The following is a 19,714-nucleotide window of genomic DNA, read 5'->3' as shown; positions in this document are numbered from 1 at the left end:
TGTGATGTAACATCCTCTAAATGGGTGTTGAGAGGCCAGAGTATTGGATGAAAGTCAAAAAGGGCAACAGCCTCAAAACTAAACATCAACATCAGCGTTACCTATGAGTTCTTCACAGTTTCCTGACAAACCCTCTCATTCTTAGACAGAAGTTAAATAAAGTATATAAACTGGTCTCCTGTTTTCTGAAGTGCTTTCCCACTCAAAATCTTTGACTCTTGAATGCACAAATCATAAATTGTAAGCATGAAAGCAGCTGCAATAGCAATATGGAAATTTTAGTATGTGCTTGCCCCCAACTGTAGTTCTCTTGCAACTTCTGTGTTTGATACACTGTGATAAGTGTTGTGGGTCCAGGCCTGTAAATCTACGTCTTTCTGTCAAGAGTCCTGACAGTTTCGCATTAAAAACAGCAGTGATAAAAATGATGCAATACCAGGCTCCTGCAGGAAACTCACAGCGCAGATACACACTGAGAGAGATAACAAGAAAAATATGAACACAGATGCCTCGTTGGATTGTCAGAGAACCAGAAATGTGTTTGTCATCCAAGCTGTCATTCATTATTTCATATGCGGTATGAATTTGTGTCATCTATTTATGTAAACAAAGTATCTCTAAAGCTAACAGCCACTCTCTGGCTTGCACATGCTCATCTGAGGCCAGTAGTATACAACTATGGAGGATAGTGTTACATACTTTCACTTCAGATGAATTTTGTTTGTGGAACTTTAACTTGTATTTTTGAGTTTCTGTATATGAGTTCATTATCTTGTGAAATATGACTTTGCACATTTGTTATTGACTTAATGTGTTGCAACCAAAATTTAAATCAAACATGTTCAATGTGTAATGAAACCAGATGGAGACAGAGCAGCAGTCTATTTTGGTTTGTCAGCCATTTCAGAACCATTGGTGTGATTATGAAAGAAAGATTTTTTTTTTTCAAAAACACTCCTTATCTGACAGTGCAGCTATAAGCTGATTCTGCAGTACTCTCCTCTATGATAAACTGAGGGGTTCAGCTAAACAGTCGATAATTCTACAGAGAGCAGCACTGTGTAAGCACATTTCATAGCTCATTAAAAAACAATGTAGTCACCTCCAAGGTGGAGGTCTGTAAGAAGCTTTTCTGTTAGTCGTTGTTCCCCAACATGAAGCCAAAGTCTACAATTTGATAAACAACATGCGGGCTGAACCACTGTGGAGTGCTGTGGTGAATAAAACTGCAGATTAAAGGAGTGTCTCAGTCAGTATAAAGGGTTGTGGTCCTAGTTTACCTCATAACAAAATGGCTAAAGCACTGCAGGAAAGTCTAAGATAGACAAAAAAGAAAACGGGCTTCCATAAATAAAATTGTGGTGCTGACATGTATTCGGGAGTAAAAATGTTAATGTTCCTCTCAAAAAGCTTTCAGCCACAAATTACATTTCAAAACAACAAAGGACTCGGCTGCTGAGCTTGTTTTTCTTTTGTTTTTTTTTAAAGACCAAAGCCGAAGTGGTGTAATAAATTGATTTTAAGCAGAGTGGCTCTGTACTTGTTACTGTCACCTCACAGCAAGAAGGTTCTGATTTCAAACCCCATCAGGGCTGACTGAAGCCTTTCTTGAGTTTGCATGTTTCCTCCCACACCGACAGACATGAATGTTTCAGTAGGTGTTAGAAGTACTTCTGCCTTTGCCCTTGAGCAAGATTATGGCCAGACTGGAGTGCAGTACTGTTGCCGCCCACTGCTCCTAAACAGTAAGGACAGGTTACATCTAAAGGATGGACTTCATGGGAATATAAAAAAAACAACTCTATGTATTAATTATGAAAGGAAGATGTTTTGAGGAATATTTCAGGTGTTGGATTAAAAAAAATTCATCTCTATGTTTTCAGTAGAGAGATTGGTCAGAAATGTTTAACCTGACTTTGCACAATGGCTGAAAGGAATAAGGGGAAAAAAAGACTGAAAGTACATTTTCACAGAGATGAAAATGACATCCATCTTCTTTAACTGTTGTTAAAGCCGTTATAATCAACATTAATGGACCTTATGACTACTTGTATCTGAACAACTAAGCATTAAGCTTTATTGGATATTCCAGTTCATCGTTTTTGTTTTTTCGGCAGGCAACTGGTTTGGTGTACTCTCATCACTCTCATCATGTTGTTTGTAGACACGGAAGGCAGCTGTTTGGAGCTAAAGATTCTCACAACCCACTGTACATCATATTACATCCCTGCACCAAGTGGCAGACTGACAGCAGCTAAAGAGCAAGATCATTTTCTCAGGAGTTGGTGGAGACCAAAAACTGTGCTAAAAGGAAAGTAAATATTGGACTTCAGAAATGAATGCTCCATATATCTGCTTATTCCTGCCCCCTAAATAATAAATAGCAGATTTAATAAAACATATAATCGATTTACATGCTTTATGTAAATTCAATATAGAAATGAATGAAATATATGAATCTTTCAGGATTTTTCTAGGTTAGAAATAAAAAAGTGAACTATTATTCAGTTTTTTAAAATGCATGTTTCTGTGTTTGTTATGTTTTTATGTTAATACTTGTTAGGACCCTCAGTGACATAGCTTCTTACATCACATGCTATGTACTTGTCCAGCATTTACACTATCATTAAATTACTGTAGACTTAATTATATCCTTATGATCCTAATGAAGCCTTTTGAAGAAGTTGGGACCATGCAGAAAGCCCCTCAGTTTGATCCTCACAAAGATAAGACACGCGCAACCACATACACACACACACACACACACACACACACAACACACACACACACACACACACACACACACACACACACACACACACACACACACACACACACACACACACACTGAGCTGCTGTGTTTCCATAACGGTGATCTCTCTAACGACTTCCTTCCCTGTAGATTTTATCAAAGAGGTTTTACATGTGTGTGTGCAGCCTAATGCAGGCAGACTGGATAACAAGAGGAACAAGACTCTGGTTGTTGAACGCAATCAAACACACAACCACGCACAGTGTACACGAAAGAGAGCCTTTTGATGACTAACTGCCACTTGTTGAATGTTTCTGCTGTTTGCCCTGTGTCCTGTGTGTGTGTGTGTGTGTGTGTGTGTGTGTGTGTGTGTGTGTGTGTGTGTGTGTGTGTGTGTGTGTGTGTGTGTGTGTGTTGTGTATTGTGTGCTCTGTTGTGTGTGAGCAAAGGAACAGTCAAGAAACCCTTGCTGCCTGTATGCCTCTATGTTTGATGTTTTTTCCTACTGTCCTGATTTCGTACTCCCTCTACACACACACACACACTCAATCCCTTTAACACATGCACACACACACACACACACACACACACACACACACACACACACACACACACACACACACACACACACACACACACACACACACACACACACACACACACACACATTCACAGCTTCTCACCAAGCTCTGCAGCACCCCGACTGAATGCTAATTACATCCTATAGCTCTGTTGCTGGGTAAAACTACAGCCTCAATGGTGTTAAATTCCTTCACGTTCCCTTTAACATAGAAGAACAATACAGCATTTATCAGCAATCAATGGCTAATAATGGAGTGTTGAAGGGGAGGAAATTATAGGAGTGAAGTGGGGGGTGGGTGGGTGGAGGGGTAGAAACAGAGGCCCAAGTGTTGAAAACACCCTGTAAATAAAAGCTGTTTTTTGTATTGAAATTAAGTGTTAATCAATCACAGTTTTCTTTCTGATTCAATACACATAAAGCTCTGTAAGACTTGAGGCTCCTCCGTGTTTCTAACACACACATGCTGATGTATAGTGTGAGGCTACTGTACTAAGGAAGGAGAGGAGACAGAGGGAGTCAATTGATATTCAGAAATGCACTTTTGTTTAAAGTGGTTATCCGTGAGATCTTTGTAGCTTTGCTATCGTATTTCATCTCCATATTTACTACAAAGTGCTCACGACTGTCATATTTCTGCATTGCACCTCCCTGAGATCAACTGTCAATCATCTTCATTTCATTTTCTGTTGATGAAATGTATTCCAGCAACCGAGAACTGCAGCACGAGGCTGTGCAGTGAGTTTTAATGTGTGTGGTGGTATGTATATGCTGGGTGGCCATGAAGGAACATGATGTTACCATGTTTTTTTATCCTGCCTGCTAAGCTCTGATTGGTCGATTGTTTCACCAACTAGTTGAAAGAACAAATTAGAAAAGTGGGTTGTTATTCAGGGATCTGGAACCAGGCTAATGAGTTGCATGTTAAATGCTAATTATGTAATTCTAGTGTTGGTACCTTCAGGTGCGGTTTTGTTCACTACGTTTATGAGAAAGCTCAAGAGTGTAAAGTCAATGATAGCGCAGACTTAAAACTTACTGATTAAAGCAAACGCTTTAAATATGCCTGACACTTTTAAAGTGATCTTTCAGGCTTTTTCTTTGTTGTTGCTTACTCTGATTTCAGTTGCAGATCAATACCAAAAAAAAACAAAAGAACAAAAACATTTTTAAAAAGAAAATGAGTTTATATGTCAGTAACTATCTAATTTAGTCAATCAGCTACTGTGTTGTCATAACGTATGGCTAATTTGAGCATCTTTGAGTGTAATGTTCATGGATACTGTTATACTGTACAATGAAAAACACAATATGTGTGAAGTGAATGAGCTGCTACTATACAGCTATAAAAAAAATGTCATAAGTAAATCATCATAAAAGCATCTATGCTGAGGTTTTGAGGTTGAGTACAGTGTTAAACTTAGAATTTGTTTGATTGGATCATTACCTATGAGTATAAAATGGTACAATGCATTCAGTACTAACAAAATATTACACTGTCAACAATAGGATGCATAATAAACCTGTGTTTAGACCAACACATGGAAACGTTTCCATGAAATATGAGATTTGGGTAAAAATGAGAAGTATATGGAAAGAGATGCAGCATGATAATGACATAAAGAAAAGAGATGAGGCATTTGTAACAGATTTGACAAGCGTACAAGCAGAACTATAAGAAACTGTTGAAACAAGAGAGAAGTGCAAGAGGTGTACAAAAAGGAGAATAAATACACAGTCTATACACACCAACACACACATTAAAGCATGAATTGGAGTGTGCATGGTGGAGCTCAGGGAGCCACTGGTTAGAGTGGGCAGTACAGTGGGGCATTGTGGGAATCAGCTGCACACTGGCACTGGTTCAGAAGAACACACATTCACACTCTGACATTTTGGCGCACAGTAAATACACACATTCACAAATTGTGCTAACAGAGATGCTGCAGAAGAGCAGCGAGACACAAATTGTACAAGTGTGAATCAAACAGAGACCAGACGCACACAACAAAAAGAAACACACGTAGACAGATACTCACATATAACCACTGGTTGTAAAACTATTAATTATGCAGATGCACAATCAGATAAATACACACTGTCAAATGATAATGGCTGCAGTTGCTGTTTAGATCTGCTATTCAGACTTCCCTCTCAAACTACAGACAGAATATACTGTATTATACGGACACTGACACAAACTTAAAGTCACAGCAATTACTAAGTGATATTATAGGACATTTATACTGACTGACCTTTCACTTTGTTTCCATATAGTCAAATGAAGACAGCTGGAAAGCCACTTGTGTAGAGCTGTACTACAATATGATTACATCCTTTCTGAAGTGAGAACATAGAAATTCAAATACAGATGCGTGGTTTTTATTAAGTAAAATCATGAATAGGAAATAACTCCCACACACTAATTGTTCAAAGTCATAAAAGTACAATATATCAATTTAAAACTCTTAAATCATCAGATACTAAAGACCCACTAAATTAAATCCTCATTGTAGTAAATGGCGTCATTTATGAGCTATTGAGTGATTGATTTAAACGCAGACATATCTATCTACTCAACTCCCGATAGGAATCATTAAAGTTTCATCTCATTAAATCTAAAACAGCAATTTTGGGTTAAAAGCGCTCATATTTAATTTCAATAAAGCTAATGCAATCAATTTGAAGTTAAAATGAACCTTTATTAAAGCAAATGACCTCCTTTTATCTGCACTTAGTCTTTTTATTTTTTAATAACCAAACTGGCTCTGACTGAGCGTGATACAGATTAAAGCAGTTATTGAACTTCAACTGTCCTGTTAAGTATGTGTTTGTAATGATGCTATGTGGTGATCGAAAGCATCATGTATTCAACAACACAGTATTCAAGAGTCCCTCAGCCCTAATTTAAATCTGTATTTAACTGTATTTGTATTGCAAACTCTAAACAAATAGGCTGTTGTCATGGCAAAGAAAGTGATGATGCTTGTAATTCAGCATAAAAACAGCATTACTCCCATTGTAAGGCTGTGTGCTGCTGAATGACTCGGAGATAGCCATCATTATGACTCTGTATAAGAGGTTTTATGCTGTTTTCATTGCTGCCCTGTTCCAGAGGTCTTCAGGCATTATTGCTGGAACAAAACCCTTATTCACATTCAATATGTGAGATATTTTGAATCCAGTGCTGCCCTAAAGACTATAACGAGGAACAAAGGTTACAGAGATGAACACTGTGGTTTAATATTGGATCTCAGCGTGTGTTTTGTTTCCTCAAATACAGCTGAGAACAGGTTTGACGGCATCATTGGTAAATGATTTGACATTTGACATTAAGTTTGTATATAGAAGAACATGTTCCTGTAACACACCTACATTGTACCAGTATAACATTGTATATAGATATTTGGACAACAAAATGCTGCTTAAATCTGTAATTCAGTTTAATTGCCCTATTACCAACATAGACTAAACAGTGCCACTAATACAGCTCTGCATACATTTCATTTCATTACATTTGTTACACGGTAAAGTAATACTGACTTTGAATATTAAAACACTTTTATAATCCACTAAGCGATAATGCTTTTATCAGATGGGAGAATTTGTGCCCTGTGTTGTTTTCATATCAGACATCAGGGAGTTGACTTTGTCTTTGTTTGACTTTAGAAACTTTTCATGAACAAATCCCCTCAGGGGGAAACTATCAGACTATCATAAAATTTCATTATGTATACAAGACCAGCTCCTGTTAGAGTGGTATTAATTATCTTTTTGGCGTTATTAGAATTTTTTTTTTTAAATAACCCCCCCGTGCACACTAGGTTGAACATGCAAAGCGTTCCTTCTGGTAGAGACGACACACTTCACAGACTCAGCTAAATTCACCAGCATTTAACTGGTCCTGTTTGCACTGGCAGCGCTCCTAGAACATTTCTGTCGCCTCAAAATTAAATTAAACAGAGCCAGGATTCAGTCTCTTTTACCTGAACGGAGACTGAAAGATTAGGAATAATCTCCTGAGCAATATCCCATGACGATAGTTGAAAGGTTATTGTTGTCAGCACTGGCAAATTAAGATATACAAGAGTTACCAAAGACTCCACCTCGTGTACTTTCTCTTAAAATAAGGTGCATGACTTAGGGTAGCGGTTACACCCCATGCATTATTACTTTATCCATTTGTTTTGTTGTTTATTTGCTAAGTGTCCCTTAGTAGCAATAACACTCAGTTTTGAATTTCAGCAACTGTGTGAATGTGAAGCAGAATGTGAATGAATGATGAATACAGTTAAAATACGCTCATCCCATCACCAAAATAGTGTTATAACCTCTTTATTCTTCTCTCTACCTTCCCTCCATCCCTCTCTCATTACCCTCGCAGGTGGCGAAGGACGTGTCCATCCGTCTCCACAGCCAGCTGGACAGCGGGGAGAAGAAGAGGACTCGTTTAGAGCAGGAGAACGAGGAGCTGAGGGTCAGACTGCAGGACCTGGAAGTCGCCAAACAGGTCCTGCAGCAGGAGATTGACAAGGTAAGATAAAAATATCCACACTGTGCTGTATGGAGCCAGGCCAGGAGAGGCCAAAATAGAGTCAGTAGTGCCAGTAGTTTGCTTTCTGGATGGGATAAATGCTGTTTGGCAGCATGGGTGGATGAATTCTTTTTTGTAGTTGATGAGGAAGGTGCCATCGGGTTTCTTTAACAGGAGGCTTATGACATATTTATTCTACAGTTGAAACAGTTCACTGCTGTGCCATTTAGTTAACCATGTTTTGTTGTAGAAGATTACTAGGGTTTAAATTCAGATTAAAGTGTCTCTTTCAGTCTGGACCTAACTGGAAATTTTAGCTAAACATTGAGGTTCGGGTAGATCCTTATTTAGCCTGTTGTCCTTTTGGCCCTTTGATGAAACCAGTGTTTACTGTGCTCAGTTTACCTGAAATCCTCGGGAGAGCTTGTTTCTTTTCTCATCTAGTGCTGACTTCATCTCCGCCACTCCAGGGACTTTTTGCTTTACCAAGTGTAGCCAGTTAAGCACTGTGATGAAAAGGAAGAAATATAGCTGAAGTGAAAATAAAAACAACAGAGTTGGCGGTGCACTCCATTTGAAAGGGAAAAAAATAAAAATAAATTGATGCTGCACCCAGATTCGCTCTGAGTGGCGCAAAATTGACCTCTCCACTGGCCTCCATCTGAGAAATTTAATCTGAGTGAAAAACAGAAAATGAGGCTCTGTCTTTCCATTCTTGTCTCTCTCTCTCTCTCTCTCTCTCTCTCTCTCTCTCTCTCTCTCTCTCTCTCTCTCTCTCTCTCTCTCTCTCTCTCTCTCTCTCTCTCTCTCTCGCTTCTGCTTATGGTCTCTTTCACTCAGTGCCTGACGGGCTGATGGTCATGGCTACGGCCCAGGTCAGGGTTGGATGGATGGCTGGGTCGCTGGCATGGGATCTTGGTCTGTCTGCTCCATCTGGCCGGACTGTGTGTTCCCTTGATAAAATTGCCAGTTTGCTGTTTGGGGAGATCTGGGAAGGATGCTCCGTGTTTTCTTACTACTCTATTACCCTATAGGATTACTTTACAGCAGTAGATCATAGGCAGTTGATTTGATTAAAATAACTGGATTATTGAAGGAGCAGATTGATGCAGGTGCTGGACTTGACTTGTTCCAGCCCCATCATATCTTTTGCTTTCTGTTTATGTTATTTATGATGGTAGTCACCTTTTCATCAAATAACCATTTTTTTTATAATGTAGTTGCTGATTTTTTTTTTTTTTTTACTGTTGATTCAAGTGGAACAGTTTCATGACCTTTCCAGCCTCCGAAATGCTCCACTTTCCTGTCATCATGTGCACAAAATGAACTGGACTTCAACTTTAACCTCTGCGAATAACTTCACCCACTGTGCAACTTTATATATCCAGCAGTCAGATAAATGCATTAAAATAGGGCTACAGCTACTATTCTGTTACTAATTGTTCTCTTGATTGTTAATAAAATGTCAGAAAACAGTGTCAAATACTTCTAAGAGCCCAAGGTAATATATACAAATGTATTATTTTGTCCGATCAACCGTCCAAAATCCAAATATCTTCAGTTTACTGTCATGTATGACACACGAAAGCTTAAAATTGTTACATTTGGAAAGCTGCAACAAGCACATTTTTATCCATAAAAAAATGACTAAAACAAAGATTGGATTGTTGAAAATTGTTTGTAGTTACACTTCAGAAATAGTGCCAACAGTATCGTGCACCTTACAGTCCATGAGTACTTATATTTAGTTATCTTTCCCTTCACATATTAGCATGTTGAGTGTGCTGAGGGGTTTCTGGCTGTTTGCTGACAGTCTAACTAACATGGTTTCATAAGCTGTGTTTGGGTCTGTTTTGTTGAGTTATGCTAACCCTGCAGAGATGTGAATTCTTCACATCGTTGATATGATTCAGGGAAACCGTGATTGTGTGTGTGCTCATCCACACAGGAATGTCTCACTCATTTGTATCTGTGTCACCTTTGATTATATAAACAGGAGAATTCAAGTGTGAGTCAGATACTGAAAAACAATGAAGGAAAGATATAAGAGAGGAAGAAACTAAACTTTAGAGAGAGAACATGTTATATACAGTAGATATACACATTGTAAAGCCAAAAATAAATGTTAAAAAGATAAAACGGACTAGACAAAGAGGCATTTAAGATAGGAGAACATACAGACAATGAAGGCTTTGGTGATTCACAGGTGTAAATCAAGATTGTGAATTATTGATTATGTTGTGGTGGCGGCTGCAGGCTCCAGTCTGTTTTGATATCGATGTTCTTTAAAAAGCAATGCTATGCGGTCTACTGGCTAGACCTACAGTATAGTGTGCCGCTGTAGGTCATCGATTCTTTACTGGGAACTATAGAGGGATTATTCTCGTCAAACCTAACAAAAAGAGAAACCTGTCCTACTGTAGATAAGAATATGTTTCACCATTTTCACATGCTAGCATATTGCTAACAAGCTCTCTGCAAGGAATCTGTGTATGTTTATAAGTTGCTAGCCTATACATTATTACACTTCAGCTGCAGCTAATATACTGCTATAAACGACTGCAGTTTTTGCGGCTGTCTGTTAGCATATTATTAGCACTATGTTAGCGACTTCTGTAGCCCAGTGTTTGTTTAGCTTCTATTAGCTGCATTTTTGTTAACATTGTTTACTAGTAACAGTACTTTATATTACATGGTAGTGTGAGCTAAAGATTACAAACCTAAAAGTACATTTATTTTAATTATCAACTGATAATTCTAACTAAAAATGCTCATAGGCTAACAAAGGTTGTTTGTCTCTAGCTACACTGTTATCAGAACTAAAATGTGAAACTATTTAGACTTTTTTTTTTAGCAATGTGTTATTAATATATTACAATTGTTTTGGTAGTGTTATAAATGTTAACGTGACGTTGCACTTAGAAGCACAAATTAAACAGAAATATACATTTTACAGCACTTTTAAGCATCATTGTGCAAAATGTATTTAGCTAGGGATTGCGCCTTAGCTAAATGTAGTATTCACATGGATAGTAGCCTCATTTATGTTGTATGTATGTAAATACAGTCTTAGCTATCTTCTGAAACTATATGCAAGTATTTTCTTTTATCTTAACACATTATTAGGGTATGTGTACATTTAGCTCACTGACCAACACACACAAAAAGCACACAAACACACACTCATCTCCATGTTAACCCCCCTGTGGGTAAAGAGATCAACGCAATTAAATCTAATAAGGAGAAGGGAGATGTTCATTCCATCCCTCCCTTCTTAATTTTCTCTGTCCCATTATCCTTTCCTCCCATCCCTCCCTTACAGACTTATCACCTCCCCCTCCTCAATCCCTCCCCTGCCTGCTCCATCTCGTTCTCTCCATTTATTATCACTCCCCATTCTTATTTCCTCCTTTCACCTTCCCTCCCTTCTCCCCTGCTGCTCCCACAGAGACCCAGAGGAATGCTGATTCAGGGATTTCTTTATCCCGTCAAAACCTCTCCTCTGTCCATCACCCCCTCTTCCATACCAAAGCCATTACTCCTCTTCTCTCTCATACCTCTCCATTTTTGTCTTTCCCCACCCTACTCTCCCCTCTCTTTCTCTTCTCTTCTGCTGCCATCTTACCTTCCCTCTCCAAAGCCATCGATCCATTCCAGCTGTTTGACCTCTGAGGGAGACAAGGTCGGATTTGATGGAGGGAGGAGAGGGGAGGGTTAGAGTTATAGAAGGATGTAAGGAGTGAGGGAAGAAGTGAAAGAGGGAGTCTCTGGAGGTTTATGAGAAATAGAGGGGAAGATGGAAAGGGTGCTTTCAGATCTTTTTCAGGTGTTTTATCATTTGAAGGTGAGGAGACTCGACTGGAGGAATGGATTGATTCAAGTGATGGGTGGAGGAGATAATGAAGCTGAGTTTGATGTTTGAGGGATGGACTTGGAGGATGAAGGCACATCAATTTCAGCAGTGTGTCATGAACAAAAACAGAAACACATACCATGCATCTTCTTTCCTCTGCCTTTGTTTATATCCTTTCTTTCAACAGCCGGCAGAGTAAACCAGCTTCTGTATCTGCAGTTTTCCTCATCTGTATTTGTTTCACTGCAGCTATTTTTTTGTTGTAGTTTCTGCCATTTTTGCTCTCCCTTGTTGTGGTTATGTGATTCACAGTGTGTAGTGTAAATAGAAAAAAATTGCAGCTGCAGTGTGTGCGCTGGCGAATTGCAGTGCTGTTTTTCGTGAATGGATAGACAGATAAATGGTGGGGCTAAGAAGAGAGCAATGAGGGTCAGGTGACACTTGTGCTCATTAGGTAATCATACTGTAAGCAGAATAAATGAAGGACTTTGATCTTGGATGGATAGATGGATGGACTTTGGCTCCAAGTGTCCCAGCTGCCATTAACCACTGCCAATGTACTGTATCCTTCTTTTTGTTCTTTCTCTAGCAGAAGATTTGACAACATGCAAATGATTATTTCCTCATGCATTCCTGTTTCAATCTATAGCAAGCTCAGGATATGCATACAAAGACTAACATCAGGACATGTTTGCATGATGACAGATTTTGATTCAAAGTATTTACTGCACTGCACCACAATTGAACAGTAGACAGTATAACAAGTGTAATCACTTGACATGGAAGCAATAACTACATTGACGCAATTATTTGCATTTGCTCATTACATGTACTGTTTATACTGTTGATAATATGAGCATTTGCGCATTTCCAGTCAGCAGCATCTTATGCAATTTTAAACTCAACTGTTAGAAAAGAGCTGTGTCAAACCATTACATTTACTATATTTTGTATCTATATGTATGTTATTATAAATGTTATTTATATATTTACACCTGTCTATTGTGGAAGTTGTATTTTCTCCCAGTTTATATAGGTACCTGTGCTTTCTCTTTCCTTCCATGTTTTTGTTGCTATGCACTACAACACAAGGGCAAATTCCTTATAAGTGCAAACTTGGCTACTTGGCAATAAACCACCTGAATCTGAAGAACACTTTTAAGCAGAAGTTAGACTGTATTACATTAGTTAGGTGATGTTTTGATAACAACATTTTATCTTCGAAGCTTAAAAAAGCTTAAAAAATAGAATATGTATCCCTCTTGATACAACCAAATACAATAACACAACTACAATATTAATATTATTATTAAATCAAATATTTATTCTTTCAATTTTTTTTATCACAATATGTTTTAATATCTGAAGATGGCACCATCATTGTAAAATGTCCCTGCTTCATCTCGGTTATGACACCTGTTATGGTGTTTATGATGAAGTCTTTTGCAGTAGAGCCCTTCTTGTCTTTGGTTAATTTTGCTACCCTGCATAACTCCCATCAGTTAGATGCTCACACTTCAGTGAGCAAAACAAGCCCTGCGTGTTTCCACCGTGTTACCAGCTTGAATCTCAGTGGTCTTTTGTTCATGCACTGCAGTGGAAGTTGACCAAAAAAAGCTTTCATTCCAGCTGTGACCATGCTGCCTCAAGGTGACTGAACACAAAGGAGTAACAGAGGGATGGAGAGGTTAAAAGAAGGAGAGGTAGACAGATTGGTGGAAACAGAGGGACACAAAGCGTGCTGGTTGGTTCGCTGGTTGGTTGAACTTGAAGAATTCCTGTGAGAAAGAGAAAGAGGATAAATACAAGAGAAAGGCAGAAACAGGGGGAAAAACAAAGAAATTAAGCAAGAGAACAAAGGAGAATGGATTGAAAAGAAAGAGAAAGAAATTATACAGTATGGGAATGGAGAGAGGTAATGGAAAGGGGGACTGTACCATGTGGGGTCTTGGCAGGAGTGCTGGCAGTTAAGGAGATAACAGCTTTAATTGGAAAAAAATCCTCAGTGACTGGAGAGTGAAGGGAAAAATGCAGCATGGTACTCAGTGGTTCTCGTTCTGTCTCTCTCTTTCTTTCTTTCATTCTTTCTTTCTCTAATTGTTCTGTTTAAAAAATACAGAATAGATTGCATATTTCTCACAGGTATACGTATATATATTTATATATATTCTCACTATCTCTCCTCTCTGCATGTGTGTAAATCCTGTGTTTCCCTTTAAGGTCATTCAAGAGGCGTCTTTGTCTCTTTCCATGTGTGTATCTCTAAACATAGTGATTTAAGATGAGTCCATTGAGGATGATAAGGTCACTTTGTCAGCTTGGGCACATTTACATATATAAAATTGACATTTTTATTTTCTCTTTTTCTCTCGCACTTTCACACAATCTTCCCATAATGCAACTGCCAGGAACATACTTGACTCTTTGGCTTCACGGAGCTGGATACGGCCAACCTTCTCACCAGAAAAGAACATTGATATCACTACAATTCCTCTTATCGTTGAATGCCACCTTTCTTTGAGCAGACTACTTCCTGGTCAAGGTTATAGGAAAAGATTAGCGTTACGACTAATACACTTTAGTCAGGGTATGGTCGAGGTCAACCAACTAAAACACTTGGCGAATGATAGGGAAACATCATGGTTACTGTGTTACTATGATGAAAAAGCAAACTGCAGGTCTGTCGTTAGGCGTGATCTCCAGTCTCGAGCACAAAAGTCGGATGCACCACGCGCCAATTCATCAGTCATCACCCCAACTTTCACACCTCTTTACGCTTTCTGTTATGATTTTTTTTAAACCACTAAGGTTTAATATTTGTTTCACTTTGTAAATGAGAGCCTCAAATAGCTGTTTTTATGTGCATGATGTCATCTCATTGTAAAGTCTATTGGACGAGCTGTCGGGCTCATGAAAAGAGACACAGTACTTGAATAAATGGGTGCAATCTTCTTCAGTATTCAGTTCTAGTAATATACTCAATGGTCTGGAACCACTTCATATTTGCTATATATATTACTATAGTTTAAACCTCTCTCTCTCTCTCTCTCTCTCTCTCTCTCTCTCTCTCTCTCTCTCTCTCTCTCTCTCTCTCTCTCTCTCTCTCTCTCTCTCTCTCCCTCTCGCTCTCCCTCTCGCTCTCTCTGTTTTTCCCCAGTAAATGCCGAAGGAAACTGTTCCCTGTTATTTCTGACTTTCAGGAAGTGCTGCCCATTGTTTAGAGTGAGTTAAGGGATGTGGAGCAAGGGTAGTTGGCGACTTTGCAGTGTGCATAATGTGTGTGTGTGTGTGTGTGTGTGTGTGTCTGTGTAATTTAATAAAAGCCAAGACAGGGCGTTCACTCCTGTTGCAGGTTACGTTTTTATGTGTTCATCCCTGCGTGCCTGTGTGTGCAGTTTGCAGCATGCGCATATTTTATGTACATGCGAGTGTGACGTCCTTCAGCGTAGAGGAGAGAAACATAAATTCAGGGTTAATAGAGGGTCAGAGATGCAGTATAGCTGGTGTGACAATTTAAGGCTAAATCCAGGGCATTTGTATTTAAGCTCTCAATTAACATTTTGAACCCGATGCTGTTTTCTACTTGGTTTTCACTCCCTTTATTTACAAGCGAAGCACATTCACTACATGTTTAGCAAATCATGCCATACATTTATTAGTCCCAAATTCCATCAATCTGATTCAAACGGTTAAGATATGTCTTAACCTTAGTAGTGCATTAGGACACTTTGTCTGCTGTATCCTGAACTACATACAACTGAACTTTATGGCTTAACAAATGTGCTCCTGGTGTTATTTATTACTTATATTTCACATTCATGTCTTTACAATTTTCATGAGCAAGGGTGCTCCAGAAAAAGAAAATATTTGTTCAATAAAGGTTTAAAATACACCTGCTGTGCTCAATTCCAGCCTTTAAATATTTAAATTTGACTATTTGAATCTGGCGGGGAACCTGGGTATTGTGGGAATGTTACAGAATCTCTCAGGGGGGTAAGATGCTGCAAAAACAGAGTTGTTCCCCAAATGCTGCCTCCTCCACTGATGCGGTAAAAAACCCTGGGTGGTGAGTGAGGAGATGAGTAATAACACCTTCATGTCATCTTACCTCACAGGGTCAGCAGTGATGTAATTTAGTAACTGGGTGCTTATCATTCATTGGACAATCCACGCTTTTCCGCAGCAAGCAGGTCGTGACACTAGTGTTAGTTCCCTGCGGCCCACATCAGGCCAACAGCACTCAATGAAAGCTGTGTGTTGTCTGCAGGGACACAAGTGTTGTTAAATGGGTCAGAGCATCAAAGCAGCCCGGGTTTAAACTTAGCTTTATCTGGGTCAGAGTGATTGATTATAGAGTGAAGATGGTATTAAAAGAACCGAGAGAGAAATAAGACACGTAACACCCCCACTTCACACCAGAGACAGAGACACATTAGAGAAAACAATTGGATAAAAATAAGTTATTTCTATTTTTGGGGGGTTTGAGGGAGGAAGGTTCAGAAACAGTGACTAGAGAAGGGAAAGAAAGAATACATAGAGACATTCCAACAAGTAAATGTATGTCAATTTAAAACAACTATCATGTTAGGAGATTGAAAGGTGATTAATGGGAAGAAATGATAAATGAAGAAATATTTGGATAGAGGAGAGGTAAATGTAGAGAGAGACGACAAGAGAGATTGAGAGTAAAAGGAGAGAGGTATGGAAAGAAAACTAAGCACAGGGTAGAATTACATGAGTTACAGGTGAGGAAATGAGGAATGGGAACAGATAATGAGAAAGGTATGACAGATAAAGCAAATGTGAGAAGAGGGCAGATAAGCTGCTGTTTAAAAATGGGAAAGTGAAATATAGTTAAAGAAAAAGAAGTAAGAATGAGGGAAATGAAACATAAGAGGATTGGAGACTGAATAGAAGACAAGTTGTCAACCTAAGAACAAAAGAGAAAGCAGAAAGTAAAACTTTGGGAAAAACCAAAAGGAAAAGTGCATGTGGATGGGAAGGACAAGAAAATAAGAGATAAAATGAAAAACAAGGATAATAGAGGGGATTGCAGAGGACATTCAAAACAAAACAAAACATCTCAGAAAAAAATGTCAAGAACAAGAAAAAGTACCAAAAAGAGAAAGTGAGAAGAGGAGGGGGGGAGATGTTGGGGGAAGACAAAGGGAATCTTGCCGGAAGCATTTCTGGGTCGACGGGAGATTCAGTAGCACCATTGGAACAGACAGAGGTTAGACACACACACACACACACACACACACACACACACACACACACACACACACACACACACACACACACACACACACACACACACACACACACACACACATACACACAGCACAGAGAGGGAGAGAGAAAGAGAGACATGTGCACGTACTTGATCATACGATAGGCACACACATTATTAGGATACACACCCATACTGTAATGTATAGGAGTGCAGAGTCCTTTGGGGAACTGAAGGCCTTATACACACACACACACACACACACACACACACACACACACACACACACACACACACACACACACACACACACACACACACACACACACACACACACACACACACACACACAAAGAGAAAGAAAGAGAGACTAGTACAAGGACAAACCCAAAGAATAATTCATCACTGCTGCTCTCTTTATTTCAAACAAAGCACAGAGTTGTCCTATAGCTGCTTCTCTGCACACTGCATACAAACCAAAAGATGAAACCTTATTTTTTAGTAGTAAAGTGCAAAACTGCAATGAAGACATTGCTAAAAAGATTTCAATATAGTATAGTCAAGTGTGTATCCTTTCATAAACGGCTAAACATCGAGGTTACTAAATTTTAAGGTGAATGTACACCCCATCAGTGAAGCTGTATCTACCCATGTAACACAATACAGCTCAATACTTAATTAAAGCGTCATTAATCAATATTTTCATATAAAAAAGGATCACTTGAGTGCTTGAATGTGAGAGGTGTTGCCCACAAAGAAACATCACCTGACTGCAGTTCTACTCAGCTCTGTGGAGCTTTGCAACATCTTTCAGCTTGTTATTTTGGTTTGGATTTCACAGCACTTTTTGTTCATTATCAGGAAACAGGAAGCTCTTGTCAGCCAAAACACTCTAAAGACCCACTGGAGTTAGCAACTAGCTAGTGAGCATACTGGAGCATTTAGCAGATCAACAGCCAGATATATCCTCAGGAGGTGTTGGCAACCAAAAAGAGACCTACAGCGAGTGTGAATATTGCTACATTTACCAGAAACATGACTCACAATGAATGCAAATGTTGCTCCGTCACTGATGAACACTTATTTGCTAACAAGTTTGTCACATCAGTTTGAAGCTGATGTCAGTTATTACAGGTTGAATCTCCACATACACGTTTTATAATGGCATTGCAAAAAAGATGAGTGAAGTAGCTAATTAAGATCTCATAAAAATGTGTATTCAAGTTAGAAATCAAGATTGAAATGTCACTGGCAGGGTATCTGCTGCCCCTTGTGGTCAAGGTTGAATGGTTTTCTAAGTGTTCTTAGTGAACTGTTGGGACATGGACGCTGTTCTTTGGTGTCAGAGTCACCCGCTTTGTATTCCTGTGCATCGCTCCGACCTCCATGCCCTGACTTTGTGCTGCGTTAATAACAATGTCACACTCTTTTCTGCTTTGTGACTACAGCAAATGTACACATGGGTTGTTTTGAGCTGTTTGAAAAACAATCGACGTACAAGACGGTCTCTGAGGGAAGTTTTCAATCCAAAACACAAAAAAACACACTTTGATTTTTTACATACTAAACTGTGCACCATCAAATCTGTTTGCAGTTATTTTTTAACAATGTCATACGAGCTCCCAGTGGGAGAAGATAACACAATGCGTCTTCGGTATGATACTTTTATACACAGATGATTAGCATTGTGTTTGCCTCTGCCTCGTGTTCCCTCTCCTCACTGCCAATATTTGTGTTAAATTTTTCAACAGTCGCGCATCTTTTAAGGACCCAGAGGGGGTGCAGAGGTAATTTCATGCCTCGGTAGTGGCAACATGAGTGTGTCTGAGACACCTCACGTACTGAAGGGCTGAGAATTGGTGGAGTTACTGATGGAGACACTGGGGGATGACTGGGGAGTGATAACACTGTAAAAACACAAGAGGGAAGGGAAAGAAGAGAGAATTAGGGGACAGACTGAGAGGGGGGAAGGGGGAAGGAGGGATAAATGGAGGGATTGAGTCAGGGATGAATGTGTAGACACCATTCAGTGATGGAAACCCTGCAGGGGGATCCAGCTGGATGAGAACAACACAAACAGCATTGTGTGCTTTGTCTGCTGTCTCTATCAGGACACTTAAATTGTATTTATTAAGACATAGACTATACCAGGGCTGCAACTAAAACATCATTTTTATGTCCATGATGCACAATCCATAATTTATGTTAACCTTTTTCTTTTATTTATTAGTCTGTAAAATTGAACAGAAAATACAGGACAAAATGCCTAAGGTGGCATCTTCACATTGCTTGTTTTGTCTGACAAACAGTCTAAGAGATACAATTTAAAATTATATCAAGCAAAGCTTCACCTTTGAAAATCTGTAACCAGACAATATTCATGTGTTTGCTCAATAACTGAATTAAAATAAGAATTTATTGTCTAAATTGTTGTCAGAATAGAGAGATCGGGGGAGGAATGAAAGGAAATATGTCTCAGTTGTTTTGATATTTGTACTGAGGAGGATAAGAAGCAGAAAAAGGACAAACTTTGATGGATAGACGTAGTCGCTGTCACTAAAAGCTCTTTTTTAAAAAACCTATTATTCTGAATTGCTGAGTGCCATTTAAAGCTGTTGCAAAATAGCCGATAAATGCTCACCTTTGACAGCGGGACACTTTATTGCTAATGCATTACCAGTAAATTAGTCCTAACAGCTGCAGCGTCGCTCTCGTCAGGTGTAAAAGTCATCTCTCTGAAATGTCACCTTGGCTGGAGATCG

The 19,714-nt window shown here is 39.0% G+C and overlaps 1 protein-coding gene across 1 annotated transcript in view; it reads left to right on the top strand.

Annotated features, from left to right (window-relative positions):
- Window positions 1-19,714, top strand: part of mtcl2 (microtubule crosslinking factor 2) — a 92,468-nt gene that overhangs the window by 15,359 nt on the left and 57,395 nt on the right. The window contains 1 exon segment of the mRNA XM_062426926.1: window positions 7,717-7,866. Within this exon segment, the coding sequence (XP_062282910.1) occupies window positions 7,717-7,866 (150 nt within the window).

Source organism: Scomber scombrus, chromosome 10, assembly GCF_963691925.1.
Source record: "Scomber scombrus chromosome 10, fScoSco1.1, whole genome shotgun sequence".
Taxonomy (NCBI): Eukaryota; Metazoa; Chordata; class Actinopteri; order Scombriformes; family Scombridae; genus Scomber; species Scomber scombrus.
Note: the sequence above shows the minus strand (reverse complement) of the source record. Positions and strands in the feature narration are given on the sequence as shown.